This window comes from Hippocampus zosterae, chromosome 7, assembly GCF_025434085.1.
Source record: "Hippocampus zosterae strain Florida chromosome 7, ASM2543408v3, whole genome shotgun sequence".
Taxonomy (NCBI): Eukaryota; Metazoa; Chordata; class Actinopteri; order Syngnathiformes; family Syngnathidae; genus Hippocampus; species Hippocampus zosterae.
In genome coordinates, this window is record NC_067457.1 from 13,710,758 (window position 1) to 13,723,886 (window position 13,129).

Here is a 13,129-nt window from a genome sequence, read left to right on the forward strand (position 1 = left end):
TGTGCATTTAATGGTTTGTACTTCGACCCCACATCATGCAACAACAATTCAGATTTAGAAATCCTTCCAAATACAATCACCGACACTCCTCACTTGTGAAATGTGTGAAAAGTGCAGCGCGAGTTTGCATGGTACGGTCTCCGCCGCATTATTTTCTGACTAAAGAGTGAAAATGAGACAGTGTGGATACAAACACACATATACGTGGGTACAAATCCATATGTCTGGCATGCGACTCGCCGGGAGAGGAACAATGGTGGTGAAACTCGGTGATGCTGCTCAAAAGCACATTTTTGGAGGGAAGAGGAAATGGAATGGGGTTTCCCCCCCCCCCCCCCCCCGTGTTGGGCGAAATGACTTTTTTTTAAATTGACGGTTAACAAGAGGAAACGACTTGTATATGGGTCCCGACGTCCCTGCGGCACCATTTGAAATTGGCTTAATCAATCCTTCACAATCCCTCCCCGTTTCTTCTGGTGTTCCCCAGGGTTCTGTCCTCGGTCCGCTCCTCTTCATTGTCTACCTCCTTCCGCTCGGAAATATTTTCCGCAAATTTGGCTTACACTTTCACTGCTTTGCGGATGACACCCATCTCTATCTCTCCAGCAAACCCGCCGCTTCTCTCCCACCCTCATCCCTCTCTCACTGTCTCTCAGAAATCAAATCTTGGTTCACCAATAATTTCCTCAAGCTAAACAGCAATAAAACTGAACTCCTACTCGTCGGTACCAAATCCACTCTAAACAAAGCCGACAGTTTCTCCCTCATAATTGATAATGCCACTATATCTCCTTCCCCCCAGGTGAAGAGTCTGGGTGTCATCCTTGACAGTTCACTATCCTTTCACTCCCACATCAATAACATTACCCGGTCCGCTCATTTCCACCTTCGCAATATAAACCGCCTCCGTCCCTCACTCGCTCCTCACACCACCGCTATCCTTGTTCACAGTCTTCCTGTATTGACTACTGCAACTCACTCCTCTTCGGTGTCCATCAAAAATTCCTCCATAAACTTCAACTTGTTCAGAATTCAGCAGCCCGGATCATCACGAGAACCCCCTACTTCCATCATATCACCCCCATCCTCCGATAGCTCCACTGGCTTCCTGTCAAACTTAGAATCAACTTCAAATTACTTCTCTATACATTCAAAGCCATCCATAACCTTGCGCCCCCTTATCTGTCAGATCTTCTTCAAATCTCCATTCCCTCTCGCTCACTCAGGTCCTCATCCTCCCTCCACCTTTTTCTACCCTCTGCCCGTCTCAGTACAATGGGGGTGCAGAGCCTTCAGTTGCTCTGCCCCCAAACTCTGGAACTCACTTTCTCCCAACATTCGTAATATTGATTCTCTTTCCATATTCAAAACCCAGCTCAAAACCCACCTATTCAGACTTGCCTACCTGCCTTAAATCTTTCTTTCTTTCTTTATTATTTTATCTGTGTTACTGTTGCTCTTGGTTGTACAGTGTCCTTGAGTGTTATGAAAGGCGCTTACAAATGTGATATATTATTATTATAAACGCAGAACTGACTGTCTACTCATTTATGTAAATGGTATATTCCGAATGTTTCAGAAATTGTGATTTTTTTTTTAACCTTCACCCAAATATTGACTGCGTATAAACGTCGTCAATGATCAAGTAGTTTTGAAAAATTTGATTCTGATCTAAGAAACATACTGTAGCAACTGAGAAAAACGTCAATAAATTTTTTTATGAGAACATCAGAAAGGATTCAGGAGGAAAAAAAAAAATCGGACACATTTTGCCCACCCGGTTTCAAAAAGCAAATATGGATTTAAATTACATCAACAGCGAATCTGAAAGGCCACGTTATTTAAAGCACCCAAGTACTAGTTCAGAGCAGCCCAGTAGTCCAGTGGTTAGCGCGTCGACCTCACAATGCAGAGGTGCAAGGTTTGAATCCGGCTCCGGCCTTCCTGTGTGGAGTTTGCATGCTCTCCCCGTGCCTGTGTGTTTTTTCTCCGGGTATTTCGGTTTCCTCACACATTCCAAAGACATGCGTGGAAAGTTAATGAACACTCTAAATTGTCCCTCGGTGTGAGTGTGAGCATGGATGGTTGTTTGTCTCTGTGTGCCCTTCGATTGGCTGGCAACCAATTCAAGTCAAGTCTACGGTATTTATAGAGCACTTTCAAACAGCCATCGCTGCATACAAAGTGCTGTACATGGAGCAATTTAACATGCACAATAAACAGTAAAACAAATCGTTAATAAAGGCGGTAGAAAGCACCAAACAATAAAACCAAGAACAAATCTAAGTCAGTTCAGTTCGGTTCAGTCAGTTCAGGGTGTCCTCCGCCTACTGACGGAAGACAGCTGGGATAGGCTCCAGCACCCCCCCACGACCCTTGTGAGGATAAAGCGGATCAGAAAATGGATGGATCGATGACGCGATTGTTACTTGTTTGGAACTATTTTGTGTGGAAGGTTACAGTGTTCTGTGTCCATATAGATAGAGCTGGTGGAGCTTCTCTGTGTTCGTCTGACAGTGACAGTGCGCTACAGTGGTAGCGACCTAGCGAAAGTAAAATGTCTCCAGTGTTGTCATTGAACCAAGTGTAGTCATTCGAAATGAGGTCTACACAAAACCGTAGAGAGACTTCCGCGCAAGAAGGTCCAACACAATCAACATAGCCTGACTGTGTTAGGGGGAGTGAAACCCCCCTCTTTCAGAATGGTTTGCCCCAGCAGCACGGGGGGAGGTCCTTGCGCTTGTTTGTACGGTCGTCAGTTTTGAATACAGCGGCACATAACCAACACTGGTGTCCGGGGACTCGTTATTCTCCAACAAACATACAGAAACAGCTGCTGTGTTCAAAGCAAACTTCAGAAAAACGAAGTATACAACCATGGTTTAAATCCACTATAGGCTGAGTTCTAGTGTACCTTAGATGTGCACTTTATAATGTTATATTGCTCTGTTTTGATTTCATGAAAAAAGCAGCTGTTGTGTGACAAAATATTTTATTCACCGTTATTGATGGACAGTAATATTGTGTGACAGATTATGTGTGAATAACTGCACCAAGTGAAAAATGTTCATGTAAAATTGTTTCAGTAAATATTTGCATTTGGCACATAGAAAACTGATTCATGATCCCATGTTGATGAGAGCATTAAAATGGAGAGAAAATAGTGACAATAAATGTAAAAGGAAATTCAGAAACGATAAAAAATGTGTGAGTAATTACGATTAATTTTTGAGTTCATTTGAGTTAATTATGACAGTTGCATTTTTAATTAACTTAAATACTTTAATCGTTTGACAGCTCTAATATATATATATATATATATATATATATAGAGAGAGAGAGAGAGAGAGAGAGAGAGAGAGAGAGAGAGAGAGAGAGAGATCTTTCCAACAAAACTGGAAGACTATACTGTACAATATTCATTCATTCATTCATTCATCTTCTGAGCCGCTTGATCCTCACTAGGGTCGCGGGGGGTGCTGGAGCCTATCCCAGCTGTCTTCGGGCAGTAGGCGGGGGACACCCCGAATCGGTTGCCAGCCAATCGCAGGGCACACATAGACGAACAACCATCCACGCTCACACTCACACCTAGGGACAATTTAGAGTGCTCAAACAGCCTTCCACGCATGTTTTTGGAATGTGGGAGGAAACCGGAGCACCCGGAGAAAACCCACGCAGGCCCGGGGAGAACATGCAAACTCCACACAGGGAGGCCGGAGCTGGAATCGAACCCGGTACCTCTGCATTGTGAAGCCGACGTGCTAACCACTGGACTACCGGGCCGCTACTGTACAATAAGTGTCTTTAATGTCTTTGTAAGATGAACACTTGTGGGGGGGGGGGGGGGGGGGGGGGGGGGTTCATACTCTTGAGTAATTTGAGCAAATAGATTGTTTAAGTCAAAAATAGTTTTAAATCGACAAATTAGGGAAGAAATGGTTTACTGATAAACCGTGATAAAATTTGCAATGATTCGTCATAGTTTAATATTTCAACAGCAGTGTTTTGATACCCTCAAGTGGCACGAGCGAGGTACCGAAAAAATCTTATATTGTTTGTTTTTTTTGTTTGTTTGTTTTGTTTTGTGCTTCTTAGAGACTTTAATTGTCCCTAGGTGTGATTGTGAGCATGAATAGTTGTTGTTCGTCTCTGTGTGCCCTGCAATTGGCTGGCAACCAATTCAGTGTGTACCCCGCCTACTGCCCAAAGACGACTGGGATCGGCTCCAACATGCCAACGACCCTCGTGAGAGTAAGTGGTTGGGATAATAGGTGGATGGAAAACTCTTAAAGTCCTTCAAAGAATCGGCATAGGGGGGAATGTTTACATCATCTGCAGACTATCTGCGAATCCTGTAAAACCAACCACAACTTGCTGGTTTGGCCGCAGCCTAATTTAATTGCAACTACATGCGTGCACGTTGCATGTAAACAATGAATTCTGAGAAAGAAGTCTGTGGCCAGTGGCCACTCTTTCAGCCTTTGAGCAGCAGTCATGCTCCGACTTGAAGTCTTGCATTGGAACATCTCATAGCTAGATAAAGTACATTTAACTGGTCAACTCAGTACAGTAGTATTGAGTTGACCAAAAAAAATCAATTCAAACCTGAAATATAAACAGTTTCCAATCCTAAATTGGAGCCTTGTGATGTCATCAGATCAAACTAAATCATTTTGAAATCATTCCTGTCAATGTTGCAGTTTGTAATGAAAAATTAACCTTGACTTAATTTTCAAGTTCTTCATCAAGCAGTCAAAAAAACAAATTTGAGTTTTGTTCAATGTTGCGTTTGATGAAATGACATGAACTACAGCGGCTCTAAAAATAATGACCTGATGTTTTTGAGAGTCCCACCACGAGCAGTCGTATAGCTGGCTAGCTTAGTCATTCAAAGTAAATTTGGTGGTGTCTTGCATGCATGAAAATTTGGGTTCAAAATTCCAATATCAAGTAAATTGCTGTGCAGACAATCTGAAATCAAAGTATCATGACAATCATGATGATTTTTGGTTTCATCTCTAGTACTTCAATGTACCTTCATTTTAAAATGTTGCCGTATGGGGCAGCAACTAATGACTGATTATTTTAACCATTGATTAATCTGTTGATTATTTTGTTGATTAAATCAATTATTCAGATTTGTTTTTAATGTTCTGAGTTCCATCCCTTTATTCCAAAACAGAAACTTATTTTAAATTAACAAAGCAGAAAATGCACAAAATAATGAGAATTTAGTAACTGGTATGGTCAGTAACATGTCAGATAAAAGGCAAAAATTATGAGCATTTTGAACAAAGTAAAAGCAGATGCTTGCAAATGTCTCATTTTGAAAAAGCGCAAAGATAATCAGCCTGCCTTCCATGAGGACTACAGAAAGAATATTTACAATTTTACAGGCTGAAAATGTGAGGATTTGGTTCATTTTGAATTACCATATTTTCCACACTATAAGGCGCACCTAAAAGTATTCTCAAAAGCCAACAGTGCGCCTTATAATCCAATGCGCTTTATATATGGTGTTAGTCTCTTTACATTCCCCATTATGTTGTTTCCCTGTTACTGTTCCTGTGCCATCAAGTGGCGATTATTAGCAGGAACCAATTGGAACCTAAAAAGTGTTCTGCCTGACACAAATTGACATGTGCAGTCCCCGACACACCCTCGAAAAGACAATTACTTTGTGAGCTCGGCGCAACCATGATCAAACAAAGATCATATCAAAAGCAGAGTTAAGTACTGACAAAACGAAGGAAGAAGGAGACAAGCAAAGACTTTGAAGGATATTCAGCCCTTTTTGGATGCATAATAATGCAATCGCAGCCAGGGCTCCATATAAATAAGTATAGCGCAACCACAGCCACTATTGTAGCTTCTATTCTACGTGCCTTATAATGGAGTGTACATATGAAAACAGAGCTTATACCCCCAAGCGCCTTATCGTGCAGAAAATATGGTCATCAATGCATCTGAATGATGAATCAATTCTCAAAATGCTTCTCAATTAAATTGCTAATCAATTATTTGACCGCCCTGGTCATGCGGTCTAATCATAACCACAAAAAGACAAACAGCTTGTGTATTCTTACTGTGAGATGGTTGTAAATCTCGCCATTGTAGCACAGCCACAAAGAAGGCAATTTCTTGACATGCAAGGGTTGCATGCCATGCAGCTGATCCAAAATAACCAGACGATGGAAGCCAAAGCAGCAGTTGGTGTATCCGTTGATATTTTCAAAGCGGAAGGCGTCCGGGCCTCGATGTGCGATCTTCATGGCGTTTGTGCACTGAGCTGACAGGCACTCATCACTGCCAAACATAGCCCAGATGCCGCACATCTTGGATCTGTGGGAAGAAGCACATAGAAATATCAATGGACTACCAACTATGGTCACAAGGCCAAATACCAGCAGGAAAAGGGTGTTAGTCTCTTCAATGTTAGAAAGCAATTTCATATTCTGCCTATGCGTAAAAACATCCAAATGGTTTGCCGCACGTTCCGACAGTGGCTCGCGGGGATGATTTTCATCTAATCAAACTTGACCCATGGTCACAGTAAGCCAAGCTTTCTCTCAGTCAAAGAGTCTTTTATTTTTCAACTTGTGTGCAGACTCATGTCTGCTTCCAGGTCCAAATTCCGCTCCTCGTGTGACACTCCTGCTTCAAATGGAAAATAAGGGATGTGTGAGATGGCCGAAAATTCAGATCATCTTTCAAATGGAATCCCATCACAGGAAGTGTCAAAATGATAACTTAACCTATTTGTGCAGGAGTACATATGTATTTTTTCCACATTTGTCATTTAACAAGTAAATCAAAGATAAATATTGCCTGAATTGAAAGAACAAAAAGACAATCATTTTGCACACGGTGAGCACAAAACTCAAAAATTTCGACATTTCAATCTAGAAAGGGGATGCCGACAAGGCTGCCCTATTTCCCCACTTCTATTTGCCATTTTTATAGAGCCCCTAAGTCAGTGGATAAGGCAGAAAGACGAGATCGAGGGGATAACTGTTGGACGGGATACTCATAAATTAGCCCTATTTGCGGACGATGTATTAATATTTCTGGGAAAACCATCTACCTCTTTCCCGGAATTGCTTTCTACGATCAGGGAGTACGGAGCATTTTCGGGATACAAACTTAACATAGATAAAACTCAGATACTGTCATTTAAGTACTCTCCGAGCAATGTGATGAGAGACGAATTCAATTTGAACTGGGACTCGGAGTCGATCAGATAAGATAAGATAAGAAAACCTTTATTAGTCTCACAATGGAGAAATTCCCAATTCACAGCAGCAAAGTTATGAAAGTAAGAAGTAGAACAACAAAATATAGGAGCTGCTGGAAAGGCAGCCACTCTCGCGGCGCCATTTTGAAGTCAAAATAACAAAAAAAAAAACATAAGACAACACATAGGACACAGACAGTCGTTCAATCTTCACCAATTTTCTGCATACACTTTGTTGTCTGAAGCAGGTACCTAGGCGTGAATATTCCAAAAGATTTAGATACAATTAGGCTTGAAAATTATTCCCCTCTCCTTGCCCAAATTAAGGCTGACTTGAACAGATGGAACCTGGTTCCATTCCTTGGATTACTGCAAAGAGTGGAAGCGATCAAAATGAACGTGCTGCCCGGACTACTATATCTATTCCAAACTCTAGCAATAGACTTACCCAAGGATATGTTCCAAGAGTTGGACAGAATAATATCGTGATTTATTTGGCAAGGGAAGAGGCCAAGAATTAGATTCAAGACTCTACAGTTGGCAAAGAGCAAGGGAGGCCTCTCCCTACCGAATATGTCAAACTATTATAGGGCAACCCAAGTAAAGATTTTGGCCAATATCTGTAATCCATCCTATTGTGCGAAGTGGAAAGATATTGAATGTCAGGTATCTAGCGATATTCCACTACAAGCAATTATCGGGGACCCTGGTTTGATTGATTGTCTTAAGAATGTTAACCCTTGGATAAGAACCTCAATTAAGGTGTGGCACGGAATATTAAAGCAAGACAAAGAAAATAGCCCCTATTTGCTTCTAAGATGGATTGGATATGACTCAGATTTCTTACCAAACAGAATGGATACAGGATTTTAAAAATGGATTGGAAACGGGTTAAAGATATATAGGGACCTCCTTGAGGCGGGCGGGATGCGACAATTCCAAGATCTTAGAAACAAATCGGATTGAGTAATCAAGATTTATATCGATTCTTGCAGCTACGACATTACTTAGAGAGATCTCTACGCACAGGATGGGTCCAACAAAGTGGTTTCGGCTTAATCAAGATATTCCTACTATCTTATGGGTCAGACCCTGGAAGGGGTAATATATCGAAAATTTACAAAGAGTTACAGGTACGAGAAGGTGGGGATACAATATATATAAAGAATAAATGGGCTAAGGAGGCTGGCATTTCAATTCAACTGGAAGCATGGGAAAGAACAATGGCACAGCAATGGAAATGTACATCGGCTCTCTCTTGGAGGGAATTTGGGTGGAAGAATGTCGTCAGGTTTTTTACAGTTCCGGCCCAAGGGACTTCACAAGGAATGAATACAGCCTGTTGGAGATCCTGCGGAAAGCCTCACATTTTCATGTGTTTTGGGAATGCCCGGTCATCTCCAAATACTGGGAAGAGACAAGGCTGACTATGGGTAGGATTATGGGAACAGTGGTCCCTCCGACCTTTGAAGCCCTGTACTTGGAACCTGACTTCACCATTAACTTTGCTCAGAAATACACCTACAACATCTTACTTTCAGCGAGCAAAAAGGCAATCACAAGAAGATGGCTGACGACAGATCCCCCAACAGTCAAAGACTGGACTAAGGTGGTTGGGGAAATTTTTGAAATGGAGAAACTGACATTTACTCTTCGAGGCGAACGAGAAAAATTTGAGACATTATGGGATACCTGGATAAAATTTACGGAAACCTAAGGTAGTGCTTGAACAGATAGTTGAGTTACCCTATTGGCCCCATTCCACTCAAGTTTATTTTTGTTTATTATTATTATTTTTATTTTATTTTATTTCATTACTTTTCTACTCATATGGCACAGTGTTCAGGACATCGTATAGGTGGGAGGGCAGTAATTGTAACCCGTTTTACAGGGATGTCAATGTATGTATGTATTATTTTGATGCCCGGAACAGGTGTGGTTCTATGTACTTAAACACGTGACCATGTTTTTCTTTTTTCTAACTGTTTGAAAAAATTCAATAAAATGTTCAATAATAAAAATAAAAAAAAATTCGACATTTCGCATTCAACAATGGATAATGCGAGCCAATATAGCGCCCTCTCAATGAGATTTTAGATGATGCACCCCGTTATCGATGACATTTACAAAAGAAGGTGAATAGCATCATTTTACAATTGCCTCAAATTTACATGCCGCACCATTTAAAACATAAAACTTTTTTTTTAATTTCTTGATTGCATCGTCACTGTCAAATCATGCGAGTGACTTGATGTTGGACAAACCAAAAGGAGCAATTAAACATTTGTATTTCTATTGTTATCGACCATTAGCATGAAACATTCTACTAAGAAATTGATTTTGATTAAAAACATCAAATTTTTATATATAATTTAAAGTGCAACTACAAACACCACAAATTTAGAAATAGACAGCAACAAACTCTACTGGCTGGCTCTTTGGGATATGTAAATCAGGAAAAGGCCAGGAGTCACCCTTGTTTAATTTTATTTTTTTAATCACATTTTATTTTTCATTTATTTATTTATGTTTAGCAAATCCTTGAATTTGCTAAATGATGTAAACATTCAATACGGTTTCACAAAGAAAGGGAGAAATTGTGAGCTGAGCGAGGGGGCGGGGGGGGGGGGGGGGGTCCTGGGAAAAATCCCCAAATAAAAAATATTGGGAAAAAAAACAACAACAAATCAGCAGATTTGAAAATCCGCAGTCGAAAGTTGTAATATTACCAATCACCAGTAGATGGCAGACATGCCTTCAGTGTGCTTACACTGGGTCTTATACAGCAGCATATTGCAATGTGACGAGGCCGAATCATTTTTTGCATAATTGGCAGGATAAACATCGTACGGCAATAACATTACCTTTTTGAGTGAGGTGAAACAATGTACAAAACAAGTCTGACTTCATGTTGGTTTCTTGTTCTGCGGTTTTGTGAAATCTTTGAATAGTAAATTTTATGCCATTTTAAGCCATTTGCGAAAAAAATACATCTATTTTTTAAAATTTTCAATGAAATACAGTATATTAAGAGCAGATATTTTTGCCTGTATGCACATCCATTTTTTTCCATACTCAACTCTTTCATTCCACAAGACGTACTTGTACTTCTTTTTAAAATCGGGCCCCGCCTACCAAGGACGTACTTGTAGTCTAAGTCTTTTTTTTTTGCGTCATAGAGAGGAGGAGGATCTAAGGCAGGCATGTCCAATGTCCGGCCCGGGGGCCAAATCCGGCCCGCGGCCGAATTTCATCTGGCCCTCGGCCCCTGTCATAAAATCAGTGCCGTCTGGCCCGCAGTTTGGGCGCAATGGAACACGTGTTGCATTGACTGAGGTCTCGTAGACTGGTGAGTGATGTTTCATAGAGTACTGCTTCCCTCTAGTGGCTAAATGAGTAATAGCATTCACTAAATGAGTAATAGCATTTAGACACTAGAGGGCATCACTCACGAGTTAACAAGACATCACTCCGTGTTTATATTGACTGATATGTCACATTTCAAATGATCCTTGCAGTTGTGGATATGTGTATTGCTTGTTCATTTCCCTGTTGTTCGAGTCAAAGGTTTTGTGACTATTGAAAAGTCATGGTGATACATTTTATGTTTCAAATCAATCAATTTGCACTCAGGAGACTTCTGTTTAAGAAAAAGTCAAGTGAAAAAGCAGTTGCATGTGATATACCTGTTTCAAATGAACCAAAAGAAATTCTTAAGATAGTTGAAATTAAAATAAAAATGGAAATGTGAAACAGACTGGCTTACTAAAATTTGTTGAACAATATTGTTGTTCAATGTAAAGAATGTCAGCTAAGGTCGGCGCCCCGACATTTTACCACATAAAATCTGGCCCCCTTGGCAAAAAGTTTGGACACCCCTGATCTAAGGCAATCTGTGAATGAAAATAAGCCATTTGCATTGTAAATCATGTTAAAAAGGGACCAGTAGGTGGCAGTGGTGCCTCACGTGATTGAAATGCATGCTTTTACAAAAAGCTCTTTTCTCCGTTTTTTTGCCCAGGAATCACCATTTCCATGAAACTTAGCCATTTTGTAATGCCGATTGCTGAAGAATGGAAAAAGACAGAAGCATTTTTTTCTGCTGTAAGAACAGAGTCCAAACTTTATTTTGGTAGGCTCCATGTTTATATAACATTAGAACCAAATATTCTGTGGGCCTTGCAAGATCAGTCAAAATCCAGTAAAACGCTGGGAATGAGGGGGTTGCTCCAGTGAAAATGGCTGGAATTGAATGAGTTAAAATAGCATTTTTATCATACATCTGGTTTGGGAGTGTGTGGTCCGATGCATATAGCTTTTTGTGCTTTGAGCAGGAACCTTGATTTTCAACGTATTCACCTTGCTCCTCTTCGCCTATTTAATAATAATAATAATAATAATAATAATAATAATAATGCATTTTATTTAAAAGCGCCTTTCATGCCACCCAAGGACACTGTACAAACAATAAGAAAATACAATGTAAAAATTTGTAAACGAGATGTGATATAAAAACAGGACATAAAATCATAGGAAATGGAAGAGCTATGTGTTGTAGGCAATCCTGAACAGGTGTGTTTTTAGTCGGGACTTGAAAGTGGAAAGAGGTGTGCAGTTTTGGAGGTCCGGAGGTAGGTTGTTCCAGAGCTTTGGAGCAGCGTGACTGAAGGCTCTGGCTCCCATGGTGATCAGTCGGGCAGGGGGCACTGACAGGCGGAGGGAGGACGAGGATCTGAGGGAGCGAGAGGGGATATGCACCTGGAGAAGGTCAGATAGGTCAGGAGGGGCCAGGTTGTGGATGGCCATATATGTATATAGAAGCAGTTTGTAGTTGATTCGATGTTGAACAGGGAGCCAGTGGAGCTGTTGGAGAACGGGGGTGATGTGCTGGTGGTATTTAATTGTTGATATATATTTGAACGCACTCCTCTTTCCTTTTCACTTGAAATTAAGAGCTGATAATAATTCATTTCGAATATCCAGTCATATTGTGAATTTTCACTGGATTTTCTTGGTGCCCTCTATTGTACACGGCATCCTTAGCATCGCTTTTTACTCGAAATTTGATAGGTGTAGGAAACTCACCTTGGCGTGTCATGATAGTTATATATTTTTAAAGAGAGTACTGTATACACTCCCAGAAACTATTATGAATAAACAAATCTATTATCGTTGGTTTTTTTTGTTATGCTGCTGATAGCATGATAATTTAAAAAAATATCTACATCATATACAGTAAATGTTTTTTTTTTTTTTTTCCTTTCAAGCTGCGCGTCCAAGTAAACACCTGTTTCTAGGTTTGGGCCTGTGATGGTCCGACACAGTTTTTGCATTCAATGCAAGCTCTTATCTGTGCATCTGCAAAGTTTTGAATGATGTGTTAATATTTGAGTTTGATTAGAAACAGAAAGCATAGGTGAACATTGTTTGTAATCGTAATTATTTAGGCAGACAGACCGTTTATTTGTGACATGACAGTGACGCTGTGCCCTGCGATTGGCTGGCAACCAGTTCAGGGTGTCCCCCGTCTACTGCCCGAAGATAAGCTGGGATGGGCAGCTAGAGGGAAGCGCGCCCGTGAGAACTCACGAGGATAAGCAGATTAGAAAATGGATGGCTGGATGGATGTCAATGACGCGATGTTCCGTCAGTGCTGACAGAAAATCTGTCAGTCAAAAATTGAATGGCCACTTTGCTGCCGAATGATGGGAAACTTCAAAACAAATTATAGATTAAGCACTGACAGAAGTGGGTTTTCGTCAGTCTATGTAATGATTACCAACCGGTTTATGATTACCAAGTACAATACAATACAATACATGCTGATTTATATAGCGCTTTCACAACAGCGGCAGCTGTAACAAAGCGCTTTACAAAACAGTTAACATAAAG

General features: G+C 40.6%; 1 protein-coding gene and 1 long non-coding RNA gene across 4 annotated transcripts in view; one reads left to right on the forward strand and one right to left on the reverse strand.

Annotated features, from left to right (window-relative positions):
* LOC127604330 (uncharacterized) overlaps window positions 1-11,500 on the forward strand; it is a 35,887-nt gene extending 24,387 nt beyond the window's left edge. For both annotated transcript variants that reach the window (XR_007963262.1, XR_007963263.1), the window contains exon 2: window positions 11,187-11,500. This is a non-coding gene — a long non-coding RNA (uncharacterized LOC127604330). The remainder of the gene's footprint in view (window positions 1-11,186) is intronic.
* asns (asparagine synthetase) overlaps window positions 1-13,129 on the reverse strand; it is a 116,356-nt gene that overhangs the window by 27,319 nt on the left and 75,908 nt on the right. For both annotated transcript variants that reach the window (XM_052071115.1, XM_052071114.1), the window contains exon 2: window positions 6,090-6,345. In XM_052071115.1, the coding sequence (XP_051927075.1) occupies window positions 6,090-6,338 (249 nt within the window). In that variant the 5' untranslated portion in view covers window positions 6,339-6,345. The remainder of the gene's footprint in view (window positions 1-6,089; window positions 6,346-13,129) is intronic.